This window comes from Alligator mississippiensis, chromosome 3, assembly GCF_030867095.1.
Source record: "Alligator mississippiensis isolate rAllMis1 chromosome 3, rAllMis1, whole genome shotgun sequence".
Taxonomy (NCBI): Eukaryota; Metazoa; Chordata; order Crocodylia; family Alligatoridae; genus Alligator; species Alligator mississippiensis.
The window spans coordinates 259,502,914-259,526,407 of record NC_081826.1 but is presented as its reverse complement, the minus strand read 5'-3'; the positions used below and the strand labels follow the sequence as shown (position 1 = coordinate 259,526,407).

Sequence of the window (23,494 nt, the reverse complement as noted above, 5' to 3'; positions counted from 1 at the left end):
TGCTCTGGCACCACGTGGCCCCTGGCTGCAACACGGAGCACAGGGCCGCTCGGGTACCCCAGGGCCAGAAGCAGGAGGGGGTGGGGGTGCATGTGTGCGTGTGTGTGTGTCCCTGGAATGAGGGAGGGGGAGAGAGACAGAGAGCAATGAGGGAGGGAGAGACTGTATGTGTGGGAGAGACTGGGGGATAGATGAGGAGAGGGGGTATGTGTGTGTGTTCATAGGGGAAATCCTATACAACACCCCACCATACACATGCACCCACACCCCCCTCGCACACCCCAGCCACCCTCTCCCCCACACAGCCCCCCACAAACCCTATACCCACCCTCACCGCACATATCCACACACCCACCCACATGCTCCATCACCCCACACTCACACACCCACACCCTTCCCCACATACCCACACACTAACAGCCCCCCCACTCCCCCCACAATATACAAGAGTAAGACTTCATTTTAAGCTATTGTGCAATCACCTCTATGTATACTACACAAATGCATGTAAACCAGGACAAACATTTTTTTTTTCAAATCTAATTAATGAATGTTGTAGATGTTTGCTTTTTAGAATATAATTTGGTATTTTTCTGGTTCTGAGATGGCAAAACCCCTTGTTGAAAGGAGTATTTCTGATGGCAAGGGGAAGGACTTCTGCTGGCAAAGGTCATAGGTTAGGGGGCGGGACTTCCAGTCACAAGATGGTGACCAGGGGGCAGGGCCTCTGTCAAGGGGCGGGGCTACCAATGTGGCCCTCAACAGCTTGCGGAAATTTGGTAAGCAACCCTCCGCTTGAAATTATTGCCTACCCCTGTTCTAACTATTGAGTGAATGTGGTTCTGCTACAGGGGTACTCGAAGCAAATGCCCGCTTGGTTTACAGATGGAGCTCGAAAAAATTATGAACAGGATTGGATGATATAGTTGCCTAGGAGGGTATCCAAGGACTGGACTTGAATGACCCAGGTGGACCCCTCCAGTTCTGTATTCCATTCACTGCAAGCAGATGTTTTCACATGAATGAGAATGCCATGTTGATATGAATACAGTCAAACATTAGCTCAGAAAGGTGTGAACTGTTTCATCATCTGAATAGATGTTCTCAAGCCCTGTCCTCTGATTTTACTGTTTATGGGCCTGTATATGCCTATTCTCAGTCCCTTGCACCTGTGTCAGTGCAGTGCTCTTAGTGCATGTTTTAGGAGCATGCCAGTTCTCAGCTCCTAACAATGATGTCCATGCAGTGTACTGTGCAGTTCCCATAACATGCTGCATCCTACCTCCTAACTCGGGTCTTGGCCTTGTATCCACTTAGATTCTGTGATGATAAACCATGTGAAAAACCTTCTTTCTTAGAAAGCTTGAGTTTTACTGCACATGTATGTGTGTCACTTTTTGGGGGCATCTGTTTGGTTTATGCTGACCCAAAGTTCTAAATTTAAATCCAAATAACTAATTCAGTACTGCTTTCTGAAAGTAGCAGTGAATGCCACTTAAAATCAGGCAGAATGGGGACTTCACATTCTGTCTGCAGTACCCCAGGCTTATGCCCAAACGACCTGGTTATAGAGTAACAGAGATTGTCTGCTGCCTGTCTGTCTGTTCTCCCCTTACCTTTTTCTCTGATTCCCCCCCCCCCCCCCCCCCCCCCCCGCCCCCCGAAAGGAAAAGGACAAAAAAAATGCTCTGAGAAAAACTTCAATAGAACCAATCTATTCTTACAAAATGTTCAGCTTCCACAAAATTCTGCATGTTTGAAAAGTTCTACTGTCATCCTTAATTAGAACCATCTATCTGTTACAGTAGGCTATTGTACTCATATTTAGGAATGAACAAACATTTTAGAGGTTTTGTGTGTCATTCAAAGTACTTCTTGGTTTTGTAAAACTAATGATAATCTGTTAACTTTTTCCCCTTTGTAGTTTAAACTTGTGTTTATTTTCTCAAGAATGCATTGAGTAAAAATATAACTAAGGAGAAGGTGCTAGGGAAAAAATTCTCCTGAAATGAAGCTGGCATGCATGGGTGACTGTTGTATGATATACTTACCAAAGCTTCTTTTTCTTCACATTTTTCTTTTCCATTCTTTGCATCTCTTCTCACAATCTCTCCCAAATGGCTTCAAGCAAAATCACTTGGACTGGTTGAAACTTTGAATGGGTTTGGAAATAGGCAGGAGTTTATTCAGCCTTTGTGAGTGCTTTGGTGTATACTAGGGGGCAGATTCACAAAAACATTGTAATGTTGCTAGATAAGGATATGTGTGTACTTCGAATTGGGAAAGAACCTAATCAGGTTAAATGCCTAATTCCCACTAGGTGGGAGTCTGCCTGTATCTCCAGTTGCCATAATCCCTCCATAAATTTGGCCCATGTATGTCTGCCATAGCCCCAGATAAATGCAGAATAGAAGAACCCTTTCTGATGGAAAGACAGAGAACAAGAGATCCTTCTAGCCCTTGGCCTTATTTGCTGTGGTGTTCTTATTGGCCAGAGCCATAAGAAAACCTATTTGCAATTCCACTGAGGATTGCTGTAGCCCGAGGGCAGTAATGTATTTTTTTTCTGATTTCCTTGTCTAGTGTGTTAACTTTTGTTCGGTCTCCTCTTTTATGTTAAAGAGCTCGAACAAGTCATTGAAGCTCCGGAGGAAACCTCGGGAAAGTGATTTTGAAACAATAAAGCTGATTAGCAATGGAGCTTATGGGTGAGTAATCCATGAGTGCAACAACTCGCTTGCATTTCATCTATTCATAATCTCCCTTTTTTCCTTATTGCAAACAGCAGGAAGGTGTCCTTCTGTATTGTGTATACATGTGCATTGGTGCCCTTCTGGCTTCTATTTGTAATCCATTTTCCATATTATTACTGACACTTAGTATTGCCAGTGTAGTTCAGAAGAAACCTCACTCAACCATAGAGCAATAGAACAAAATCCACCACCAGTCCAGAGGGCAGGAGGAGGTGGGGGAGGGTCAAAGAGGGAGGAGTAGAAATAGGAAGAAAAATCTCAGGAGTAAGAGGAAAAAGAATTGTCCTAGGACTCAGAGGTCTCTATGAAACTGGGAGTTCCTTACAGCTCTTACAAAACAGACAGAAAAAGGTAAAGGACCAGGGTTTCATATGAAGGAAGGTGGAGGAAGAAGGATGTATGCCAGCTCTAGCATCTCAGTTGTGCTGTATGTGAGTTTTTGGAAGGGAAGAAAAATCAATGTGCCTGACATGAAACGGCTGTATACTAAATGAAAGCTAATGTTTACTAAAATGAGAAATGAGTTTCTGTATCAGAATCCAAGACGTGTTGATGAGTTTGTGGATAAAGTGATCTTTTTTTGGGAGGTGGGGATAGGGGAGGAGTGGTGACTGAAATGCAGGGACTATTTAATGCACTGCTGCCTCTGCATTAAATGTGAAATCAGCATGGACTGATTTTGGCCACTTGAGATTTATATTGTGGAATTCTAGAAGTAGAGGAGGAAACTGCAAACCTTTTTTTATTTAAAAAAAATTCTAATATATCTGCACATTAAATATACAACTTGTTTGGTTATAGGGTAAATCTTTAAAAAAAAGGCCCCAAACTGGATATTTTGGTGAATAACCTGTGGCTAAAATTATTGAATTGTCACAAATTATCATCTTCTTTCCAAAGAAAACTTAGCACTTGTGAACTAAAGACCAACTGACTATCAGTAGCTTGCTTTTATAGAATGGACTTAAGTTGCTAAATTCCCTACCCTACTGTCCTACTCCCTACGGTATTATTCTCAAAAGCATCTATGTGCTTTGCCTATTTCCATTCTAGTTTACTTGGCAAGAGACAGATTAATATGGGGTTTTTTTCAGCATTCAGTATGTGTTTGACTTGGCAACATATGATTGGCAGTTGATTTAGTTTAAATTAGGGTCAACAAATATAAGGGTCCAACTCATTAGTACTTCCTGAATTCCTTTTAGCCTGTCTAAAAATTGCATATAATTAAGCAAAAATATCTGTTCCATCTGTGGATACAAAACAATAAACTGCTCCATAGGCATTTATTGCAGCTTATTACAAGTGTAAGCAGCTAAAATAAAAGTTATTGTTATGTTACAAGGATTTTTTCTATGCCAGTGTTTTTCCAGTCCATTAACTTTTTGAAGTAACCCAAATTTGTGTGAATTTTGTCTTGCTATAGTGATATATTTTCAGGAATGTGTCAGTGGGCATATTTTCTGACATGACCTGTTAATGCTATATTATATTTAATTTTTTTTTCTTTGCATAATGAAAGGTTTCCTCCTCAGCCAAATTAAAACAAAAAGTTTTCCACTTGGTTGTTTTTGTTTATTTGGTTTTGGTATTGATATTTCTGCCTTCATTAGTGAAAAGGAAGGCTTTGCTTGTTTGACAGTGTAATTGTTGGTGTTGGCACACTGAAGCAGAGATTTGTCAGATGCATTAAACTTGATGAATTTAAATATAAACCATTGGTTTTTTTGAAAGTTTGAGTAAATATTTAGTAGTATTCTTCTTTGTAATTGGTTGAATAAACTAATTTGCTCTGCGATTAAATGTCTGTATAGTAGATGAGGTATATCGGGCTTTTGGGAATGGTTGGGAATATACAAGAAGTTAAACAAGCTGTGAATCAGTAAACATGTAGGATGCAGGCCAAGTCATTAATGGCTTCACAAGCTGTCTACCTTAGACTTTCTCAGTGAGCCAAAACTTTCTTTCCTTTCATGCTCCCTACATATTAAATTTTCAATACAATCCTAGCACACTCCCTCCAAGTTCTTTAAAAACGTAAATAAAAATGTATAGACAACACTTAGCATAGTCATGGCTCCATGAATCCACTTAACAAATTACATCTTAAAGTTAATTTTATGGGTAGATGAAATCAAGCTTTTTTGGATTTATTAGGCTGGTCATTGAGTGTTGCATAATTGTGTCTGCTTTATGCATTACAGAGTACTATTTCTGACAGTGCCAGAAATGTTTTTACTTGCTTTTGGTTGTGGAAGGAGAAGGGATACATAATTTTTTCCATTTTTTTAGATACATGTTTTTTACTAGCTAATTGTATTGTAGTATGGTCACTGGTACACACAAAGTAAAAATGTGCTATGGCTATGAGCAAATGGGATATCCTTTAGTTCAAATGTGTTGCGTCCCTATGAAGCTATAATGGGTCTTATACCAGTCAAGGAGACTAAGACATGGTTCTCCTAAACTAAAAGCAAATTTATTGAACCCTAACAGATACAATTCTAATTAACATTGAAGCAGCATTAGCAGTTAAAAATTTGAGGTTTGTAGCTAGTCAAAGCAGATGCTTACCACCCCGTAATGTTACGAACGCAACTTCACTGGTTGATCAGGCCATGAAGTCTTGTCCGAAGCTCCTAGTTTCCATGTCTGACTGTTCCTCTTTTGACGCAGGAGGTCAAAACACTGTTTTCTGAGTGTTTTCTCTTCCTCCTTACCCTTGCTTCTATTTGGAAGGCAAGAAATTTCTTTCATCATGATTATTTGTGTTGTAAGAAATCCAAGTGTTAGTTTCATTTCAGACTTTTACAAGGATAAGATCTTACCTTCCATATATTGAGGGCTGCCTTTTATGAGCAAAATGAAAATTTACATGAAGTAGTGATACAACCTTTTTGCACGTGGCAGCATTCTTGGTTGAAAACCACTGTTGTGCTCAGTTTTTATTTCAGTGCTTCTCAACTGGGTGATGCTACCAGGTAAAACTGCCCTGCATACCTGCTGTATAGCAGCCTGGGAAGAGCTGTGGCACGTATGGATGCTCTTCGTGCGTTAGGGTTCTTTGATCAACCTAAAGCAAGCAGGAGAACTTGCCCATGCTCCAGTCCTTCCCAGCCCAACCCTGCACAGTATCTCCTGGAAACAGAAGCACAAAGGGCAGGTGGATCTGTCCTGTGTGTCTCTTTCTTGGGGGGGAGTGATGGTGTGGGGGTCAAATAGACAAGGGCTGAAGCATGAGGGAACAAGCTCTCCTGCCTACTTCAGGCTGATCAGAGAACCCTAATGCAGGAAAAGTGCACATGCATGGCAGCCCTGCATATAGGGCAGTTTTTTTATCTGGCCTCCATGACTGTGTCAGTGGTATCTGTGCTTTGACAACCCTGAGGGGGGTCACGTAGCATCCCAGTTGAGAACCACTAGACTTGGTAGCTGGAGGAAACTGGAATCATTGTACTATTTTCAAGTGTGTAGTTTTATCACTCAGGGTGTCCACCCATCTGGAAAATGGTGGAATACCCCTGCTTAAATTACCATCTGTAAATTTATCACTTTGATATACCAGTCACAAGTGTCCAGATGGCCCCCTGCATCAGAGACGGCATGGTCTCAATTTCAGAATGATACGAAGTTCATCAGGTCCCTTTTCAAGAAACCATACTTGAAAATGGAACATGTAACTCTTAGAGATTATAGCTTTAAATATAGCCCATAATGTTCCCAAATTTCCCTGTGCAGTTTAAGTTTCTTTGACAAATTGGAGGATCAGGACAAAGGTTTAGGCTTGCGCATCAAGTTTTGACCAAATTATAAAACAGCTGTAAAGTGAGTTGTTTCTAGAAGATCTACTATAGACTCCAAGCCAGGACTTGAAGTTGCATGGTCATTTAAAGAAAAACAGATACTCTTTCAGTGGTGGTAGATTTTGAGGGCATAGTGGGTCAGTCTACATGTTTATTAATGCACCTTTAGATGTGGCATATTTAGTTTAGTACTTGCTTAATAAAGTACTAAGTGTGCAGTAACTAGTTACTGCACAGTCGCACCAGTGCATGGTTATTTTACGACGCTTACTGCGTGTTAGCCTAATAATACTGCGCAATAGGCTATTAGCATGGTTTTTAACCACCATGCTACTGTGCAGTGTTATTACACTAATGCGCAGTAAGCGCCTCGCGTGGATGTGCCCATCGTGTGGTAAAAGGCTTCTGATCAGAGCAGAAGTCCAGTTAAAGGGATGTGCAGCAATGTACACTGCTGGATGTGCAGCAGTGTACTGCAAGCCAAGTTAGAACTAGCTTAGCCAGGTTTTTCAGGCAATGACAACTGAACTGGGGAAGTGGGTAATTAATAGTGAAGCTAAAATAAGGTAGTATTTAGAAGACTGAAGTCAGTGATGAGACTTGTCTTGAGAGGGGAACTTGATTTATTGTTGTGAAGAGTATCACCAGTACATTATCAGATAGTTGCTAAAGCTTAGTCACTAAAATTGAGTGATGTCCAGCAGAGTAAGGCAGATCAATTTAAAGCTGTCTCTAACATCCATCCCAGGAAAGTGGATAGAAAGATAACAGACACATCCACCATTTCAGAAGTTAGAGGACTACAGTAGGTTCTATTCAGAAGGTGCTGTCTCAGTGGCTTTCCAACATTGTCCAAAGGAGAGTTTGAAGGATATTAAGAGTGAAACGTGCATCCAACTTTAGATGATACCGTGTTCCTTAGCAAGGGTTTTAACCAACACATGCAAAAATGTTTAGAGATGTCAGACTAAATAAAATTGGAATAAAATTGTGACTCTTACAGAATCATATTGTAGCTATAAACAAGATTCTGATACCTACCCAGGAAGATTAATATCCTATGAAGAACGTTGGACTGGAGCTTTCTATGAAGCCATTATTTACTATTAAAAGAAAAGGAACTAGGGTAATACAAGAATTTACCAAAATTAATGGATTTGCTGGTCTGTTGTGTGAGTTCATCGGGGACTTTTCTCACAGCACTGAAGTTCATATATTGTCCTGTTTAAAGTATAACAAACAAGGAAAGATGCAAAATAGAGGTTCAGTTCTTTCCTCAAGGAAGTCAGATGGACAGAAAGCAACCAGGAAAGGGAGGGAGTATTTCTCTTCACTGCCTATCCCTTCTGCATGATGTCCTCTTCTAAGTTTGAACAGTCAGTCATTTTGCACATATTCATTGTTTTAGCTAGTGTTTTAGGGACAATGCTGCTTCAGGTGCAAAGCTATGTATTTCTAGTAGTAGCTTATGGATCCCAAATGTCTGTCTAAACCAAAAATGAACTGCCACTTGCATTTAAGATGGTTAGAATTTTTTACCTGAAATGGGCTGTTACTGTAAAATTTAGGAAGAATTGGAAGATGCCAAAGCTTCACCCTCCTACAGTGACAACCTCTCCATGTAAATGTTATAAAAAAACCACAAGGCTATGTTTTTCCTACAGGTGATATTTTCTGGCATTAATCCTAGAAGCACGTCTAAAATAAAGATATTGTATTCCAGCCTGGACCACTACCAGGAGCTGTTTATTTTGATTCCATCCAAAAGTCCAGCTAAGCCATTCTCAAGACTAAGTGAATGAATAAAAAAAAAAAACCTAGGAAAAAATAGAGAGATAGGAAGATGAGACATAATGACCAAATCCTATGCATCAAGAAGCAGTGAAGAAGGAATTCACCTGTATTTTGTAAATTACTAGGTAGCCCAAGAAGCCAAATGCAAGCAAAGGGTTCAATGCAGATCAGAGATCAGAAGAGTTCTTTATAGAATTATGGAGTTGGAAGGCACCTCAAGGGTCATTTAATACCACTCCCTATGCAAATGCAGAATGTGCTGTTCCTAACCATCCCTGACAAATGCTTTTCCATCCTTTTCTTGAAAACTTCAAGTGAAGGAAGTTCCACAACTTCCCTAGACAGCTTGTTCCATTGTCCCACTGTCCAGAAAGAAGGGAAGTTGTTTTTCTGAGATTTAATCTTGCTCTTTTGTTGCAGTTTAAAGCCATTGCTTTATATCCTGCCTTCTGTGTCAAGGGAGAGTAGTTGTTTTCCTTCTTCTTTATCTCAGCTGCTCAAATATTTGAAAACTGTTATCATATCCCTTCTTAATCTCCTTGTATCCATGGAAAACCTACCTAGTTCTCTTAGCCTTTCATTATACACCTTCAATTACAGCCCTTTATCACTGCTTGCTCACCCCTGGATCCCTCTCCATTCTCTTAAAAAGCATCTTAAAGGCAGAGCTCAGAAGTTCATAAAATGCTATGGTGAAGGTTGAACGACCAAGAAACAGAGTGGCATATTTGCATCTTGCATACAATACTTCTGTATTGCTCAAGATAGTTTTTGTTTGTTTGTTTGTTTTTGTTGTTGACTGCATAATGTTGAATTTGTGATCCAGAGCTGGGAGAGGGAGAGGCCTGCTCTAGAAAGTTAAGATGTGCCAAGAGAAATTACTCCGATTGTTCCAGTCTTACTACAAAGTTGCAATAAGTTCAGTTTATAATTAAGTATCATCATCAGGGTATATTACACAAGTCTTCCTTCTTAGGGTGTGTCTCCACAAGTGTGCACATGCACTGGTTCTCCACGCTGCTACTTTGCAGTGCAGTGTCTTTTCTTAACATTGGGAGATCTCGGTATCAAAAAGACCCACCACTGAAAAGTTAGCTGCGCTGCATGCAGCAGCAGCGTGTGTCATAGAAAACTGGAGCCTAGCTGGCCAGAGTCATGTTATGGCTGCCAGCCAGGCCAAAGTGACTGGCTCAGCACTGCTGCTGCCCTGGGAGGCCCCCAAGACCCCAGGTAAGGGCAGCAGTTGTGCTGACCCCAGCCCCCCTTATATCATCTGGGTCTATTTGCTGCACATTGAAGCTCATGTGCAGGAGCGTGCCTGGGGACAGATAGCAATGGAAAAAACATGTACCCTTAGACCATGTCCATTTGTGCATGGACATTTGGTTCCCTGGGGACAAGGAGCGGTGGCAAACTGTGCTGGCCCTAGCAGCCTTATCTGAGGTCCTGGGGACCTCCTGGGGCTGAAGCAGTGGCGATCGTGCCGCTTGGAGCCTGGTTGGCATCTGGAGCATGGCTCCAGCTCACCCAGCTCCACTTTTGAGCAGTGCACGCTGTCCCCATATGCGCCACTCCCTTTTTTTTTCTGCAGGTGGGTTTTTTTTGTTTGTTTGGTTTTTTTTACCCCTGGATATCCTGGGGAACAACTGAATGTGCAGTATGTGGCACTGCAGATATGTCTGCAGTGCCACATATTGCATGGTCATGCTCGTGTGAATGCAGCCTTCAAGTCCAATAGGTATGAGGACTTTGTTATTTCCCCTGCCTCCCTCTCCTCCCCCCGCTCCCCCCCCCCATTTTGTAGTTTCAACTTGTATCTTTTTATTTTAGCTCTTTCTTTCTGGTGAGTCTTGCTTGTCAGTGGTCATCATAGTGATATCTTTTTAAACATTATCTTTTAATGCTCTGCGGGGTTGACGCAAAGATGGAGTATCCTCTATTCAATTTTGGCTGCGATGTCCTTTGCATCCTGAAGGACATCCTGTAAGGACAAATTTCGGGTGGGGAGAGAAGAGCAGGGCACAAAAATTGAGCTTCAAAGAAGTCTGCCTTCCAAAGACATGAAGGCTTTTGGAATCTACCCAAACCTTTGGGAGGCCTTAAAAGGAGGCAGGACAAAGTGGCGTTTCCTTCTCAGTCATGGAGTCCAACACCACAATGAAAATGTTTGCAGAAACATGACCAAAGGAAAAAGCCTCTTGGTACAGTAGCCCCTAACACTACGTACACCTGTAACCACTGTGACAGGACCTGCAAGTCTAACATTGGTCTTTACAGCCACAAGAGAAAATGCACCACCAGTCAGTAGAAAAGCTTCAGTGTCCACTGTCACTTGCTGATGAACAGATGCCATTAGGTGGCTGAGGGGGAGTCTCAGGATTTGGTTCTTGCTCTTAGTAAATGTGGTATAGAGTAATACATTAAGTGCATCTTAAAACAAGTAGATGGAAGGGAAATAAATTCAAGTAGCCACAATGATCTTTGAATGTTTGTTATATTGGAGAAAAAGAAGGTTATACAGCATCAGACCTACATCCTTCATTACTGCATGCAAGCTATACATCCTATATTATAATATTAAAAATGTCACAAGAGATGTTATTTTTAAAATTCTATGCCTACTTGTATCTATATCCATGTTGATGGAGGGATAAGCACATGTAAATAGACAAGACGGCAAAAATAACGTAAAAATGCCGAAAGTTGAGTTGTTTTCTGATAGCAACTGCGTGTAATTTCAGAATGTTTCTAATTCCTTCATTCTGGAAACCTGAAGTATTAAAGGAGGAGTTGAATAGTGAATGATGCCATGGGTTTATTTTCTTTGTCAGGCAAATGGAGATATAAAGTACTTTATACAAATGGAGGATGTGTGATTTTTATATTATTTTGTGCTATTAGTTTTTGTGCCTGTGATGTCACTGGAACTTCACAATCATTTTCTGAAGAACTGTGTTTGTTTTCTGACTTGTGATGAAAAACTTGGAATAAAAAAGTACAGCCCAGAGACCCAAGGTGTACAGCCCAGCATATCTAAATGCTGCTTGCATACTGACTTAGATATTCATCATCATAATGGCTTCTTTGGAGGGTTACATAAATTTGACCCTGCTGTTGCCTGTAATGATATCTACAGAGCTTGCAAAAGACAGCCCTTACAGTAAGTTTCTGTTTTAGTACCCTCTAGTTTATTTCTTTCATCCTGCCTTTACAAATTTCACTTGACATACTTCTCTGAAGGCAAACTGTTGGAATCCAGCAGCACTGGTTCTTAGCCTCTCATCCCCTAATGGGGTTGCTGGCCCTCACTCCCCTTGATGTGGAGGACTGTGTAGTGGCTCAAGAATTCCCTGGAGAACCAAGTCTTCAGGCAACTGACCGACTCTTTCCCACATCTGTGATGATAGGAACATACCAACAATGAACAGGTTAAAGTAGAAAATAACAGAAGAACAAAATTAAGAGAAAAAGAGAAGCCGATATTGGGAAAGGAATTGGCTGCAAAACCAGGGGGAGAGGAAGAACAAGAGTGTTCTGAAGAAAGGGAAAGGCTGAGACCCCTTTGAGAACCAAAGGGAATGTGGTGGTTAGAGAACAAACGTAAATATCAGGGAGGGGTGGGAACAGATTGAGGAAGAAAAGTAAGAAGGGATCAGGGAGGAGAACGGACTGGAAAGCTGAATAACTCGGTTCTTAAACCATTATGGGTGAGGTATACAGGGAGTGAGACTTTGTAGGATGCACAAAGGGTGTGGAATTGACTTGTGTTTTTGCCCAAGGTGTTTTTCTCTTAGTTTCCTTATGAGTCTTTCACTTGCCCTGCCCTGAAATGGCAACAGCACCTGGGGAGACAATTGAAAGGATTAATGAAAAACATTCAAATCAGTAAGACAACTCTCTCATGAGGAAACTCTGTCTCCAGAAGTAGTGAGGCACAATGTAGACTCTTTCAGTTTTTGTTATGCAATTATTTGCTCTCTTGTGGGCCTCCCTGGCTTTTTAGGAAGTTTACAAACTATGTCCTATGTCAGTGCTCCATGGCAGGGATTAGCACTGGAATGTGTGATCCCTTTTATCAAACCCTGAAAGCAATGAGTTTTTCCAGCTGATGTTTTCCTTTAGCTGTGCTTCTAGCCTGCAGCTCCCAATGCAGATTACAGGAAGCCCTATCATTGCCACAGTGGGATTTCTACCCATCTCAGGCAGTTACTGCAATAATCTCGTTTCATAGGATCACCTTTGTTGATATGGCCTCATAGTAGTAAATGCTGATATTGGGGAGAAACAGTGATATCAGGTGGGGCATTTTACAACTCCCAAAAGAGGTAGCTTCCCAGTCAACATCTTTTACTCTCTTGTGCATTTCACATATGAAACCCTCATGAAAGGCCCATGACTTATCAGAAAATCCCTTGAAATGGAGTCTGAGTCATAACTATGACATATACTTAAAGAACAGGCATTTGTCAGAAGTATTGTGTTGTGCCACAACTATTTGTCTACACCAGTCTGTAAATGTAAACACCCAATATCTATTTGAGCTGGGAGCTTTTGCTCTATTTGTTTCGGATGTTGGTTTTTATTTTATAAAGATATGTGGTAAATGCTTTAACTGAATCTTCACCTTAGGTATGAAACAATACAGAATATTGGATACATACTAAAATGGAAAGATTTGTTAATAATGTTCTTTTTATATATTTAGTATAATCTACTTCTGTTCACCAACTCTCTTTTTTTTAACTCCTGTTGTTTTGACCCTTCCAGTGCGGTTTATTTTGTGCGGCATAAAGAAACCAGACAGAGATTCGCCATGAAGAAGATTAACAGACAGAATCTCATTCTCCGAAACCAGATTCAGCAGGCCTTTGTTGAGCGTGATATTCTGACATTTGCAGAAAATCCATTTGTCGTCAGCATGTACTGCTCTTTTGAAACTAGACGCCATTTATGTATGGTCATGGAGTATGTGGAAGGTACAATGTTTGTTCTCTTTACAGTGGGGAGAAGAGGGTTTTTAAGCATCAAGAAAGAAAAATCAACCCCCACAGTATTTACATTACAAAAGGCCCCTCTGTGTGTACTCTGCATGCTGGCAATATACACTTAGGATCTAAATCCAGCGATGAGATGGCTTCATTCCCAGTCATTATCTCCTAGTGATTGCCCGTAAAAAGCTCATACTGCAACTATAAAGGGAAATAAATGTTCTTTGAATAAGTTAGTTATGGTTTGTAGTCATAAATGTCCTAGCATCAGAAACAGGGCTGCAAATTATGACAAAGTTATGAAATTTTGATGCTTGAAATTTTTGCTAATTGGTTTGGCTGTATCTGGAAATGATCTGTAGTAACGAGCTTAAAATTTCAAAAATATATCTTTTAAGAGCCTCTTACACACAGTAGAAAGAACCTCTTCAGTAGGTAGAGCAATAGGGAGAAACAAATGCAGGATACCCAGATTCATGTTAGTCTCCACCACAGACATCCGTTGTGTTCATAATTAATCTCTGTGTCTCAACCCATCTGTGGGATGGGCATAATGATATATACTTGTATCAGAGGGATATCGTGAGGATAAACCTATCAGATAGAATCAGTGGCAATCAGATATACCAGGGTGAATGGGGCCGCATAGTTACCTAAATTGATAGACAAAAATCATAAGAGCGTTAAGTTAGCAAACCAAAAATAAGCAGAAAAAAAAAAATCCTTGAGAACATATTCAGCATATAGGATAGTTTCATGTCATATCTTTATGCTTGCTCAACACTAGTTTCTAATGTCTGTTCTTTCAAAAAAAAAAGAACAAAATAAAACAAAACCCGTACCAGCTTGTAGAAGAATATTTTACATGGTGAACTTAAAATGAAATGGTTCAGGAAGTAGCTGTGCAAAAACAAATACGTGTTTGAGCACACAGTTGGTTTGATGGTATAGAGTAAATGTTTGCTCTCCTTACAGAAGAAGCAGTAATTCCTAGAAATCAACACATGCTCACATTTGCAGCGTTTTCTTATTTCTGCATACCTTAAAATACTGTCTGGAATATGTGTTATGTTTATGCAGGTGGAGACTGTGCTACCTTGATGAAGAATATGGGTCCTTTACCTGTAGACATGGCAAGGATGTACTTTGCAGAGACTGTTTTAGCCTTGGAGTACCTCCATAATTATGGAATTGTACACAGGGATTTGAAACCAGACAAGTATGTACATAAAATATAACCACAAGGACATTTTGTATGAAAAGTAGCCAGAGAAAATATGAAAAATGTAATTTGCTTTCTAGGAAATTGATTTTTTTTATTGTGTGTGTTGTCAAATGTATTCAGAATTTTTACGTAAGTTTGCTGTTATTTGAGTAGGAGTTTTTATATCTATAATTATATAGAATGTTTCTTAACTATCCTTTCAGTTGCAAGAGGCTGTAAGAAGAGCTTAGGAATAATGTATGTATTCTGGAGGCTGAAATGAAAGATAATAAGATCTGGTCAATGAGAGCAAGGTCTCTCTGCAATGCAAAACATGAAAAATATGAGGTCAATGTTAAATGGGAAATCTCACCCTTCTGTCATATTCTGGCAGTGTTTGGGGAATGTAATACTTCATGCCTTCTGTAAGCATGAGTTACATTACAGCAGGTGGCTGAAATAAAGACTGTACCTGCTGTTTCTTCTACTGACGTTTTCCTTGTCACCTTTTCAGAAATGCTTATGAATTCCATATGTGTTTGAATCAAAATACCCACCTGGTAGTTTGCTCATTACCAGTGTAGCATCAGTTATTTATCTTTTTTATTCTTCCCCTCTTAAAGTAAGTGACACAGTTCAAGACAGAAAATGCTCACACCTATCTTGTTTCCATTTTTTAATTCAAATCTATTTTAACGTATTCCAGAACGCTTGCTATTCCTACTTGTCCAAAACATGCTACATCATTCTTCTTTGCAGCCTTATAATTTTTCCTCTTAGGATATTTTAAAAGAAGTTAAATGTTCTAGGAGGGATAAGCAGTTTGTATAAATCTAATAATTATTATTTATGTGTCGGTATTTGACAGCTCCACAGGATGCATGTATAGTTAGTCCATTTTTTGTTTTGTATAGTTTTGCAATGCTGTTTTGCAATACTACTACAGTGTTGTGACTGTAATAAATAGAAATGCAATGTTGAATTAAATCCTGTCATTAGTAATTTACTGTCCTTCTAATTTGCAGTTTATTGGTAACATCCATGGGACATATAAAGCTTACAGACTTTGGGCTTTCTAAGGTAGGGCTAATGAGCCTGACTACCAATCTTTATGAGGGACACATTGAGAAGGATGCCAGAGAGTTTCTTGACAAACAGGTAAGGTACTTTTTTTCTTTTCTTTTTTTTTTTTTACTATTACACTAAAAGATTACATAAATACATATTTACCAATGGGATATAACATAATATTACATTAAGCCATTATTATTTCTGCAGTGGTCTTTCAGATATCTGTTTAAGAATAATCTTTTATTGCTGTGGTACAGATCATTCCAAGTCCCCTGCTCCCCCCTCCCAATGCACACACATTATGGTCTATTAATAAGATGAATGATCTAATTGTGTGCAAGTGAGGATGTGAGAGAGACAAATGGAGAACTGTTTTTATAAGGAATTCAGGAGTCTCAGCAGAGTACTTGCAGAACTCATGATGCATTGTACAATCGCGGGTGCTAACATCTCAGCTATGGCCCATTTCCCTTTAAGCATGCCTCATTACCATTTGCCCACAATCTGTTCACTGTAAAAGTTACTTAAGGTAAAACCATCACAATTTTTATGTAAAAATAGAGATAGATGTAGAGTAAACAAAACAATTCCTGTAATTAACTTCCGGGTTTACAGACAAATCTACTTTTATAAAAGGATTTTCTGTCAGATGCATTTCTCATACCTACTTTTGAATGGTTTTGCTCTATACAGCATTTGAAAACATCAGATGAATTACAAGCTGAACAACGTAAACCATTCCACAAAGTTTAAGGCAAAAATTTAAGACATGAGGAAGGGTAGTGCGATGCCTTAAAACTTAGCTAAGTTTATCCAAACCATGAAGTTGGTCCAATGAAAGTTAGCACCCACAAAAATTCTTGCCTCTCACATATTTCTTGGGCATCACAGTTTCATTTGCTCAAAATTTGTTTCTTTATGGTTTTATAAGGTATTGTTAAATGCAGAGAATTAATGGGAAATTCAATGACTAGTAGTAGATTTTGTTATAAATATTTTTTCTCATTTCTAGGTCTGTGGCACACCAGAATATATAGCGCCAGAAGTGATACTAAGGCAGGGTTATGGCAAACCTGTGGACTGGTGGGCCATGGGAATCATTCTTTATGAATTTCTTGTTGGGTGTGTGCCATTCTTTGGAGATACACCAGAAGAGCTATTTGGACAAGTAATCAGTGGTAAATATCACGCAGCCTGTTGAAACAATCCATTTAATGTTGAAAAAAATATTTAAGAATTTCCCACTAAGCTAGCATTTTAAATTAGTTTCTGTCCAAACTAATAATAATAAAAAATCACAGTGATATAGGGTATATCATCCAAATGAAAGGAATAGAATTTGGATTTAAAACTGAACTTGTTTATAAAATTACTAGTGTATTTAAAATGTTATAATAGTGTAGGTAGAAAGAAAAGAATTATTAATGGTTCGACAGTCTAATTGACTATGAGATGGTCTTTTCCAGTATCTAATAAAAAATTGTACCAGAGAAGAAAAGGTTAATGTGGAATTCATTTGCGTAAATGAGAAAATGCCTAGTGGCACAATGAAGAAATTAACAAAAATGTAGTAAAACCCTAAAACAAATGTCTCCCGAATAATAAATAATGGAAAAGAGAAGGAAACAAATCAATTCACAGATTGTTAATGATTTCTTTGGTGGTTGTTATAGGATACTGTTATTTCTGTAACAGCTGTTCTTCTTTCATTTAAAATTCAATAACCTTTAGATCTTAACCTGCAAGCTGACCCTAAGTATTGTTATGCAGCTAGTGGCAAAACTAAATGATAATTAAACAGAATCTCTTACTATCCTACCTGCTGTTTCCATAAATTTCCCAGATGCATAGAAGTAGATGGCCACTGTTTATGCCAAAAGTTTAACAGAATGACACCTCTGTTACTGAATGTTCCCCAGTCCATTTTACATTATGCTTAGAAAAACCACCATCTAAAATGGAGGGGAAAATCACATTTGTCTTGTGAGGCAATGTTCTAGCATCATAATGGAGTTCACTATCTTTGACTTCTTAAGCCAAACAATGTTTGTAAACTTTAATGAAGTGGATTTGTGGGTTGCCTGCAGTATGTGACCTCTTAATACAATACCCTAGCTGTTTATGGATTTATAACCATGCTGTTTTCTGATGTGATACACCAAGGCCTGAGTGGCAAGGGGAATCAACTGTTTAATTAACACAATCAGCAAATGCTAGCTTTATTCTTGATGCCTTACAGCTGCAATGCATATTCATGTTTTATTTTAAACTGCATTAGAAGCTGCAGGCAAACAAACATGGAAATAACTCATGTTTTTATTGCATTTCCAGACATGCATGTGTATACGGGTGTATATGTATGCCTCTTTAGGCAGACTTTTTTGCCACAAATTTCAACTAATATTAATGACCAAATTAAAAATATGTACTTTGGAAATGTTATTTTCCACATTACCTTACTTTTTTTAATTTAAATTGCCACATGTTAAAATGTATTCACTGATCCAGCAGATGCACATGAATAACTTTAGGCATATGAGTACTCCCTAGGTCTTTGCATTGATTATTCACAGGAGTATGTGTAAGTTTGGTCACATTTTCCACACTGTTGTGATTTTTGTTTGTTCTTTTAACTTGATTTTGACATTCTCTGTTATTTTTTTTTCTTTTCTTTTTAATAGTAATTAATTTACTGCAGTCATTTTTACTGGTAATACCTACAAGAAAATAATTGTTCTGGCAAAGAGAGGTCCTGAAATGCACAGTTCCTCTGGTTTTCAGCTGTCATGGGAATTGTTATAGACTCAAATCCCTGACATAGGTGACACATAGGCGGGGCACATGCCCTATCAGAGATTGGCCACCACCGAAGCTGTTGCTGGCTTTTGAGGGCGGTCGCCACTTGCCCTTGCCACCTCCTCCCCACTTTGCCGCTGATGTCACCACCGGTGTCTGCAGGTGGTCCCCAGTTGCTGCTCGCCACCCCTTCCACTGCCATCACCGCTGGCATCTGTGGACAGTCCCTGCTCACTGCCGACTACAAATGGGGCTCCGCCAGTCTTGGGAGGCACCAGTCATTCATGATCCCTGAGAAAGATGTATGCTCTTTTCTCTGTGGATGAAATCTCAATCACACTGGAGTTAATGGCAAAACTCCCATTGACACTGTTGTGGCTGCAATCCCATTGTGGGAAAGCTGAAGGACTATCACACCTGAGTTTATTGAAAAAAGTAACTAATACAGTTTACATATGGTCCCAAACTGCTTCCCATAAGTCTTCAGGTGCTTGAAGTCCCAATTATCCCTTGCCCTCTAGCTTCTCCCAGAGAACTTGTTCAGTGTGTTTATAAAAGAAGTGATGATGTACCAGTTATGGAGGTACAGCATTCATTCTACATCATATAGACATAAACATCATATGATATGGACAGACTGAACAAATTACCTGAATTAAAAAGTGGTGACTTGACACTCATGCAACACATGTAGTTGTATAAGTGGCGAAATGTGCGTCAGTGCACAGAAAATGGTGGCAGTCTGTTTTTGAACTAAAACGCATCAAAGGTGTTTTAGTTCAAAAGCACACCACCAACATTTTCACCACGCTGACTTGCATTTCGCTGCTTATACAACTGAAAGCGACACAGTGCGGTATGTGTCAGCTCACATGCAAAGCAGACTCCATTAATCAAGTCTGCTCCAATACGCCAGATCTCCAGCACATTGCAGCATGAAATCATATGTGTAGAAGTGCCCTAAGTCCCATCCCCCCCTTTTAAGTTGGTATAATTGTTTCATCTCTATGTACCTGTAGTTTATTTTGCTTATTGTAGTGCTCCTTTTCCTACTGAAGCATTTTGCAGATTTCCATTATGTAATTTAAATGAGGTTTTAGCAGTATTTCCAGGCTGTCTTTTATGGAATCCAAGAGCATGACTACAAAGTTTAGGTCTAACTTGCCAGGGTGTGGACATGGTTTTTGTAATAGGCAGGTTAGTGGTAGTAAATTAATAGGGTATTTTCAGTGAAAAATATCTAGAAAAACAACCACATTGGCTTGTATCTTGTCAAATCTAGTGTTGAATCCCACAGACCTCAGTCATGTGAGTAATGACTTCAATGAATCTCTTAGGGCATTAGTAAAGGATTACAGATGTGAGCAATGGCTGTAGGATCAGGCCAATTGTATCCATCTTATCAGCAGTTCCCAAGGAACAGGACTAGGATTTAAAGCATAATGATTGTTCAGAGAGAAAGGAACAGTACATAGAGTGTGCTTCAGCCATAGTGTTCTGTAAACAGCAGCCAGGACTAAAGCAGTACTGCTTCTTGCTATGAAGTGCTGTTTGGGGGTAAGGCTTGCTGCTTCACAGGTAAACACCATGATTATTGTATGGTTTAGTTTAGAAGAGGGTTGTATTGCATTTGAGTCGAAAGGTCTTTTTGTTACAAATAAAATACAGCTTAACTACTGTTCTGTGTAAGATGACTGGAAAGGTGCTGTACTGCGAATAAACAGTGTCCTTTATGGTGCTGGACAAAAATAAATAATACAAGCTACTTTCTTTTCTGCTAGATGAGATCAACTGGCCTGAAAAGGATGAAGCACCTCCTCCAGATGCTCAGGATCTGATTACTCTGCTGCTCAGGCAAAATCCTCTGGAGAGATTGGGAACAGGTCTGGGGCAATGTTTTTAATTTTGCTAATATGCTAGAAATAGCTTCCACATTGAACACGATGAGGTTTTTGTTTGCTTTTTTTGTTTGTTTTGCTTTGCCCAGGAAACATCTGTCAATGTGTGCAACATGATGGCAACTCATTATAGCAAGAGTGCATTTTGCTGGTTTGGTTTGCTTTTTTGCTGATTCAGAGCAGCAGTACAGTAGGGTGACATATTTTAACAACATGGTTTTTGTCATCTTGCACCATTCTCATGAAGCTTGCATTGTCTCCCCTTATCTTGTCTCAATAAATAAAACAGAAGTTTCTCTTGAAGGCAGTGTGTCTAGTGCCAGGAACTGTTACCCACACAGAAACAAAGGACTGTTAAATAACTTAAATGTGGAAGTTGTGAGGTAAATCAAAATAACCACTTCCTGACATCAGTTCTCTGCCCTGGCAAATTAGCTTCTTCAGACTGGAGGGTGATTAGCTAGTACTTGAACTAATTACTCACAAAAGACTGCCCGAGTTTGGATTATGATTTCTCTTATTGCTTTCATTCAGTGCTATTGCCTTTGCATGAAAAAGAATAAAATAGAAAGTACACAAGGTTAAAGGAAATAAATGGAGAACAGTGACAAGAGAAGCTGCTTGCTTTTGCTCTGTGGGCTTTCTAGCTCTCCTCAGCACTACTCTCAACTCATTCTAAGTAAAGAAGTTGGCACATGACGTTAACTGCAGCCAGACCTGCATTGGTTAACAGTAAAATGGTGTCCATCAAGAGCAGAGTATTTTTGTTATTTGAATTTATGTTCGGGGTTGCAACTTTGAGTGACAGGCAGGAGTAGAGAATACCATTGTTTTATTATTTGTAGTGTCATAGCATGTGTCAGTCAGCCGCAGTTACAGGCCAGGACCTGTTTTGTTAGGCGTCATACAAAAGAACAAACAGCTCCTGCCCCCAAACAACTTGCAGTCTGAGTATAAGACCAGAACAGTAGATGACTGGAGATAGCCTTGGGAGCACAAGTGAATAATGTGATGGTACTGGTTATCATGATACAAAGTAGAGGTTGGGTCTATTTGCCCATTGTTGATTTGCATTTTTATAGAGGGAAATTTTAAATTTAATACTAAGGGCTATATTGAGACTGGTCCTAACACAACCATGCAGGTGGCTAAGAACGTGACCCAAATCCTGGTTCTTTTGTGTCCGCATTAGAGCTTCTCAGATCTTGGGTCCTGCTGTGGGGGGAGTTAAAGTACAAATAAGAATAGAGGCTTCATTCCTATCACTCTGTAAATAGGTGGATGGGTGAGTGGGCCAAATTTGAGATCTTGTGTGCCTCCTCTGCTCCCCGTCTCTGGTGCAGCTGCTAGCATGGGGTGTGATGTACTGAGGATTGCTGCCATCCTGTGCTTATAACACATCCCCAGCGAGCAAAGTTGGAGCAGCAAAGGAATTATGACTCTTAGTTCCTCCATATGCTTCCTCCTGGGACCAGCATAGCTGTGGACCGTCCCATACAAAGGGCATTCCTGTAAGTAAGAGTCTGAGAAGTCAGAATTAGCATTGCACTCTATTCCCTTTAATGGCCTTATTTCAGGTACTGTCATTTCATTGCCCAATCTTTCTTCACAATAAGTATAGTGTTTATGGCCAAGTCACTATTCCATGAGAGAGAGAGACAGTCGCTGGTAGATTCTGTGCCTCATTGAGTAGTGAATTGGCTTGAATTAGGCATAAATGCTGTAATGGTCAGTGCCTCCACATGTAACATCTGCTCAATTTATTTACTGGTTTATTTCTTCAACTATTCTTGGTCTCTTAAGACTTGACAATCTGAAGAGGGGAATCCTGCAACTGCTTGTGAAGCACAGAGGGATATTTAAAAACTAAACCTAAGCTTTTGAGTGTCAAAAGCAGCTCACAAAAACAGTGGCTGCAATGTGATGGGTCCCACAGGAGTCCTGGGAAAGGCTGCAGTTTATCACCTGGCTTTGACACACATTTCAAATGCCAGCCCTATGCATTTAATACATGTTTAGCTGCTGAATAATGTTCCATGAAAATATGTAATTGCACATTTACCCAAGAGACTAGAAAGGCTTAGTCAGGGGTGGAAGGAAATGAATAGATATTCTAAAACCTTTCCATAGAAGATGGAAAATGAGAGAAATATAAGAAATGCGTCTCAATAATGTTAAAACATGACACAAAATTATTTAAGTTGGGAAGTTCACATCTGATTGCCTCTCTTCTTATGAGCTGGTTTCATAGAGTTAGACGTGTTTTGGGCTTTATTTCAGGGATACAGGTAGGGATGTGCTTTTGTAAATTTTTCATTGGTATTGGTTGGAGGTAAATTTTTGGTATAGAAATGAGTCAATCCATCTCTTACTTAACATCTTTGATTGCCTTTCTTCACAACCAAGACAGTCAGTCCTGAAATTATCTTATTGTTTCCATTTCTTTCCCAAATCCCACTTTTTAAACGGGCATTATATATATATATATATATATATATATATATATATATATATATATATATATATATATATATATATATATATAAGGGGAGAGAGAGAGAGGTTTTTAGCGAGTATTAAAATGAATGTAATGGAGTTTATGACTTTGTAAAAAAGTAATTTTGAGAGATAAAAATGAAAAAAGTTATAAGAAAGTGCATCGTTTACTGATCCATCTGTTATTCAAAATAACCCTTATGTTTCTCAGTACATTACTTGGGAAAGGACAGAAATTCCAGATATTACAAAGTTAGTTTTATGGCTGTTCCTAAATCAAAAATAGATTAATTTTATTTGAAATGCATGGTAAGTAGAGAGTGATTCATAGGAAGCTCAATTGTGCTGAAAGTCCAGTGGAATTGTGTATTATTGTTCTACAAATTCCAAAAAAGACTTCTTAAAAGTTAACCATATTAGACCAAAGGAATTCTGAAGTTAAAATATCCTCTATTTGTTGCAAGATATGTGTAGTAGGGATCCACGTCTTGGCAAACAATACTGTGTGCCAAGTTTCAGGCTAATATATATTCGATAGGTAGTAATTAGCTTTGTTGGTAGAAGTAATGGAAATACAAAGCCCCCCCCCCCCCCCCATATAATCCTATGACACAAATGTATTCATCTGTGATAGTAGAAACAGATTTTTCATCTTTGACATACTAGACTGCAGTGTTGCCTGTGCTTTTCC

At 39.3% G+C, this 23,494-nt stretch overlaps 1 protein-coding gene across 5 annotated transcripts in view; it reads left to right on the top strand.

Moving 5' to 3' along the window:
• The window catches only part of MAST4 (microtubule associated serine/threonine kinase family member 4), a 496,570-nt gene that overhangs the window by 449,932 nt on the left and 23,144 nt on the right, over window positions 1-23,494 (top strand). For all 5 annotated transcript variants that reach the window (XM_019495987.2, XM_019495988.2, XM_059725122.1 and 2 more), the window contains 6 exons: window positions 2,623-2,708; window positions 13,118-13,326; window positions 14,419-14,557; window positions 15,568-15,700; window positions 16,626-16,791; window positions 20,191-20,292. In XM_019495987.2, the coding sequence (XP_019351532.1) occupies window positions 2,623-2,708; window positions 13,118-13,326; window positions 14,419-14,557; window positions 15,568-15,700; window positions 16,626-16,791; window positions 20,191-20,292 (835 nt within the window). The remainder of the gene's footprint in view (window positions 1-2,622; window positions 2,709-13,117; window positions 13,327-14,418; window positions 14,558-15,567; window positions 15,701-16,625; window positions 16,792-20,190; window positions 20,293-23,494) is intronic.